At 38.7% G+C, this 6173-nt stretch overlaps 1 protein-coding gene across 15 annotated transcripts in view; it reads left to right on the forward strand.

The window, feature by feature from the left end:
- ADD1 (adducin 1) overlaps window positions 1–4940 on the forward strand; it is a 60590-nt gene extending 55650 nt beyond the window's left edge. For 9 of the 15 annotated variants that reach the window (XM_066996508.1, XM_066996510.1, XM_066996511.1 and 6 more), the window contains one exon: window positions 3352–4940. In XM_066996508.1, the coding sequence (XP_066852609.1) occupies window positions 3352–3704 (353 nt within the window). In that variant the 3' untranslated portion in view covers window positions 3705–4940. Of the gene's footprint in view, window positions 1–259; window positions 295–3351 lie in introns of those variants that run through there. The other 6 variants (XM_048080913.2, XM_048080917.2, XM_048080915.2 and 3 more) reach the window with 2 other exon arrangements.
- The last annotated feature ends 1233 nt before the right edge of the window (window positions 4941–6173 follow it).

A 6173-nucleotide genomic window follows, 5' to 3' on the forward strand; every position in this document is an offset into this window, starting at 1 on the left:
GAGACAGGGCTGGGAGAGTCTATGATTTCCTCAAAAGAAAAAAAAAATCTTGAACAGGTGTAATCTAATTTTTGTCTTGTTTCCCTTACCTCGTACATTGGATATATCACTCGTCTGTTAGTCTTCCATTCACTACTTCATCTCATTCTGTTTCTATAAGAATGGTTGCAACCATTCTTCTAATTTAACACAATGGCTGTGATGAATGCATAGATTCTCTATTTGTGCTTTTTTCTTCTTGTGGCTGCGTTACAAACAGGAGATGGATATGCTAAAGAGTACCTGTTACCATAGTAAGTATCATTCCATACTCTGACCTGCTTATGTGCTTTGCTTCACTCTTGCTTCTTTGTTTACTAATTTTTCTGTTGTATTGCGCTTTTTAAAAGGCAGGCTTTTTCAGTTGAGACACTGATTCCCGTAGTTCTTGATTTCATGAAACTCTAGGTAGTTACAGATTATATGTTAAAATGCCCTCCCCCTTTGAAAGAGACTGCAGAAGTGACATTGTGTGTTTCCATATCTGTGTCTGACTCCTTATAGTTTCAAAAGGAATAGTCTGAAGTTGTCCTTCAGCTATAGCTGAAACAGGTCTGGGAGTTTCTGCCCCAACAGTTTGCCGCTGCCTGCATGGTTTATACTTGGTGATGAAAGTTCCTAATCTATTCCAGTTCAAAAATGGTACCAGTGATGTAGATCTGAACTAATCCAGCACACACCTACACGGAAGTGGAAATGGAATTAATCCTGTTACATGTAAGCTGTAGGGAAACTCAAATTCCAGCCAAGGAGTGACAGCGAGTACTTGGTGGCAGCAACTTCCGCAGCTGTTTCAGCCAGATCTGCAGGGCTACATCAGATTATACTTTAAAGTAATAAGGATGTTTGGCCCACTCCATTTGTACGTCCTGTTGTATCCGAAAGCCAGTGTTTTTGTCGTAGATATAAACATCAGATTACGTCATAAACAACTGTGATAATACTAATAAGGTTCTAAAATCTGAAAATTCTTCTATGCTGAAAACTCTGTTCCACAAACTCATATGGGTATAAACTTGACAGGACAAACATACAATGCTTACCTTAGAGACTTGAGTAGTTGAAAATGCACATCATGACAACTCTGACTGGCAGGAGTTCTGCTGAATGACTGTTCTCTGTATACAACCACCTCTCAGTTTTTTTCCTCATATTCTTTCTGTTAAAGTGTAGCTAAGTCAGAAGTGTTTTATGTTTGAGTTATAGCCTAGTTTGTATGTTTGTCCATATGTTTGTTTAAAAAACAAGCAAGTAAAAAAAATATAAACCTTTATTTTCGTAAATAATGTTAATTGTAAACACAAGTATTAATGTTACTTTTCAAAGCTCTCTTATGCCACAATATATTTTATATACATATATATGAAGGGAGAGCATGGATGTAGACTTGATTATTCTGAAGGGAGGAAAAAAAACAGCATGAAACTGTCTGAGGTACTGTTGAATTCTTAAACTGTAAATAGTTTTTTTTGCAGCAAGATATAATTTGAAACCTTCTGGGCTACATTACGGAATTCCATCAAGTAAAATAACAAGCCTTTTACATATTGTATGCTTTTTAGTCTAATATAGAGTTCATTAATCTCCCTAACTCTGTAAAATACTGCTCTTTGTGAGCTAGATAAACAGACTTTTGTTCCATTCTGTCTTAATGTTAATCTCTTTAGTAGAGAAGAAGGTAATTTGACAAACTGGGAAGGGTTACAGTAAGTTTAAAATAAACTTGTTTTAAAATAATAGTAATAAATCTGACCAACAGACAAATACGGTGCCTGTTCTAAAACCAACCCTGCTAATGTTCTCAATTAATTCCTGAAAAAGTAAAATCCAAACCAAAAAGAGTGTAGTGGTAGTGAAGAGCTGTAGGTAGTACTTGTTATGTGTATATATATGATGGACATTTGTACTGGTTAATCTAGAGCTTCAGGAGGCAGCTCGTAATGTACATAATTGCTTTCTCTTTTTTACTGTTTTAAATCCTGCCTGCATTATATCTTTAAAACTTCTAACTTGTGCATTCTGTGTGTTTGGAACTGAATACTAGTGTGTTTTGTTTATTTAACATATTAGATGTTTGTGGTGCTCTAGGCAGAACATGTTGGTTTCCTACCAGGTATTCACAGAACAGCCCTGTAAAGATATTACAGGATAGTAAGTCCCATGTGGCAGAAATAAAGTCACTGTCCTCTCTGTAAGAAAAATTGGGAAGTATCCAGTATTTTCTCTAAGTTCTTGTGAAAGCCGTCAGTGTTTTGGAGGAAAAAAAAAGATTTTAACTTTTAAAAGGGGAAAACATAGATGCCAAACATAGATGCCTTTCTTTTGTGCCTAACAGTGAGTATGGCCTGGATTTTGTTCTAAATTCCTCCTTACGTAACATCAGTGGAGATGTATTTGACACAGCTAAGGAGATACTTCTCAGCTTCAGTGCAGTGTTGAAAAATGCGGGGAACTTGAAAAGTGATCGTTGTTGTGTATGTATGCACAAAAGAGCTTTCAACAGAACATCTCTAAAGCATAGTGGTGAATGAGAAGGGTGTTACAATTTGAGAGTAGTGGTAAAATTCACCTTTGGACATTAAGTTGCCACTGAATTTTTGATGGTCCATTTTTCTGGGGTGAGATTTGCTGTATTGCATAACCTGCTGAGCTTATTTAATTTGATAAACTACATTGATTTTACTTATAAGAATCCGTAATATATATTCATATATCTTGCAAAAGAAGTGAAGCCTTTGTGATGGGAAATGATATTCAGAAACCACGTGTGTTAGACCTCATGCAAGAACATTATGGAAATCCATGTTTTGCAATTAAAAATTGGCAAGCCAATGGTTTAGAAATGAATGGATTTGCATATATCAGCTACAAATCAGCACCTTCTTTTAAACCTGCTGGGATAAAACTGAAAAATTAATCAAGATTCTGAATGCCATGGTGCTCTCTTCAATGCCAATGAAAACTGTAGGTTTAATTCCTGCTTACTCTACTAAGATCTCACGTTGCCTGCAAGTGATACACACTAAACATAAGAGAAATCTAAACAGTTGCTTTCTCGCTGGCTTACACCCACAGAATGGAATTGAGCTTTCTCTCTTCTGTGGTAAGAATCCCAAAAACAAACAAAACTTCTGAATATCTTATTTCTATCTCTGCTGAAAGCTAAAGAAGGATAGACCTATTACAAAGGCTTTTATGCAAAGTAAATATGTTAGTTTATTTTATAGAGTGCACTTACCATCGACTTGCTTGGCTCTCCCTGCCCGAGGGACACGAGTGAACTAACTGGGTCATTATCTGTCCGTCCATTAGAGACACAGCAGGACCAGACTTACAAAGATGACAGTGATGCTGCAACTTTCAAGCAAACCCTCCCAGATCTCACCCCTGACGAGCCTTCAGAAGCACTCAGCTTCCCTCCCTTAGGAAAGGAGGAAGGGAGATGTGATGAGGAAGTGCCCAAAAGCCAAACGGAATCACCTGCAGTGGAAAATAAGGAACCCCAGTCTCAACCTGCTGAAGAGCCCGTAACACCGACAGCTGAGGAGGGGACAGCAGCTGATGCAGGTAGTGATGAATCTCCAGGAAAGTCCCCATCAAAAAAGAAAAAGAAGTTTCGCACTCCTTCCTTCCTGAAGAAGAGTAAAAAGAAGAGTGACTCCTAAAGGCCAAACACACTGCAGAAACACTGTCATATTTTAAAATTCATTAACCACTAGAATGTACCAGATTGTACTGAGTGTTTTGTCTTATTATGTAAATGAATGCAACAAGTAATCCAACCAGCCCCTCGAGTTATGGCTTGATTGTTTAAGGTTATAACCAGAAATTAACATCTGAAAAGGTGCTAATCCTGTGTTTTCAGCAGCTACCGCAGATCTGATCCCTACTTTCTAATCAAATACCAATGATTTCCACGCAGAAGTCATTGAATCACTATTTATACTTCAAAGCCCCCACTGCTTTACAGGAGAAAAAGTTTTCACAATTAAAAATGCAACACAAATTGCTTACCACAAGAAGCTTTCTCTTTAAATATTCTGCTCAGAGTCCCAAGTAAATTTCTTCTTAAATGTTGACTTCTAGAGAGGATGCTTTTGCAGTGGTGTTTTCAAGGGGATGTCTTGAACTGACACGTAGGCTTCTGCAATCTTGTGATTACAGATCATGTTTTAGTAAAGCTTTAAGACTATCCATTCCTCCTCTCTTCCTCCTCTCTTCTGACTATTGTAACGAAATGAAGGTGTGTTTCACTTTATTTTACGTCTGGCACTTGAAATCATCTTTGTCTAGGAGGACTGAAATAACTGGCGTGTTCCGCTCGTGTGCGTTGAAGGAGCCCAGCCTTTCCAGTGAGTACAGCTTGGGGGAAATCTGTCTTTCAGTTCTTGCCTCCCTAGGAATCAGTCATATGGTAATTGGGCTGTTAGAAAAGGTTAAAGTGACTCTGCCAGAAGCTTTCCAGCTGGTGATGTGAAGCCTGGGCAGCTGTATTTTAGGCCTTAGCACGGGTTTATTGCACCTTCTTAAAAATACCTTGGGTGCACATGCAAACCTGTTGCATATAAACCCTATTCACGGCCTTTTGTGTTTATCCCTTACCATGATAAAAATGTAAATGTGTTACACTATTGAACCTTCTTTTGATATTATTTTCACTTAAAAAAAAAAAAAAACCACACACTGGCATTTCTTTATTTTTGTTGTTGTTGTTGCCAGCAGTAAAGTACAGAAATCCCAGCTAACCTTCTTAATGATGTATTTTCACAGATGTTTGCTATAAATGTTTGTTTAATATGTAGCATGGTAAAGAAAATCACTTTCACTACTGAATTACCTATTTTCCAGTTATTGCCATGCTTCTGTCTATCACTAATTGTAAAAGTAGTTTCCAAATCTGATAGGTAAAGCTTGCAAGAATTCTCCAGAAACCGTACGTAACTTACCCCAGCCCCAGGTGGGGAAGGCTGTGAATCGTGTGCGGTTTCCAGTATTAGCATTTCTGGTTGTAACAGCAGAAACCACTGAAAACTCCTTCGTGTGCGGGAGAGGGAGATGCTTTGACGTGCAGTAAGGGTCAGTAACAGAACGTGGATGTTACCTTGTAGGATAATGTATTATTAACCATTGTGATTGGTAAAATAGCAGGAAATTAATGCCTTACAATTAATTCATGCAGTAGAAGCATCGAGTAAGAGGTGGGTTCAGCAGCTGGGTGCAGCTTCGGATTAGAAAGGCCTACATTAGGCCTGAGGCGTGGTGATGCCTTGGACTGGTTTCAGACAGTGAAGGGAAAACAGCTGAAATGGCAGAGCTGTAAGGCTTCAAGTGAGGGAAGAGGTTTGGAGGTAGTATCGAGTACCACGAGAAGTGTAACTTCACCTGTTCTGGGATGGGGAGAGGTAGGGCGGGAGTAGGAGCAGCAGGAATCACTGTGCGCGAGCCCCCTGAACAGTACTGTTTAGTCAGGACTGCATGGCACTAATGGCTTTGAGCTTGTACTTTAACCTTGTATGTCCTCTGTACACTAGGAAGCATACAATACTTATTTTGCTAAATTGTGTTTTATTGCAGGGTCGTAATTAAATTACTAATTGCTCTATGTTTCAGTTCATTAATGGAGTCCCTCCATTTATCTTGACCACATATGCAATGACTCTTAATTTCTAATTTTGTAGTTTGTTCTTTTAATTCTTTGTATTACAATATGAAATGTAGTCATGTATGGTATGGTTACACACTTTGGGGCAAAATAAAGTCCTGTATTTTTCTTTTTCTTGTATCATTAAGTTCTACTCACAAATAAAACTCTTTAAAAAAAGTCTCTTCCCCTTCTGCTTTCTAGTTTTATTCTACAGTGTTTAATTAGCTGTTTTCTGTTAACGATTAGTATGTTGATTAATAACTGATTTCGTGTATTCTCAGAAAAATACTTCAGTTGGCTTCTATAGGACTTCCTTCCTAGCCATTCCACCTGAGCAGTAGGCAGGAGGGACACCAAAAAGCAGCAACAACTGGGTTTAGGCTGAAGGTCTGCCTGGGGGAAGGTGGCAGGGTCCTTCCCCGCCAGCCCCTCCTGCCCCCTCTGCCGAGAAGCCTCCGCAGCCCTGCCTGGGAGTTCTCACCCTGTCGGC

This window comes from Anser cygnoides, chromosome 4, assembly GCF_040182565.1.
Source record: "Anser cygnoides isolate HZ-2024a breed goose chromosome 4, Taihu_goose_T2T_genome, whole genome shotgun sequence".
Taxonomy (NCBI): domain Eukaryota; kingdom Metazoa; phylum Chordata; class Aves; order Anseriformes; family Anatidae; genus Anser; species Anser cygnoides.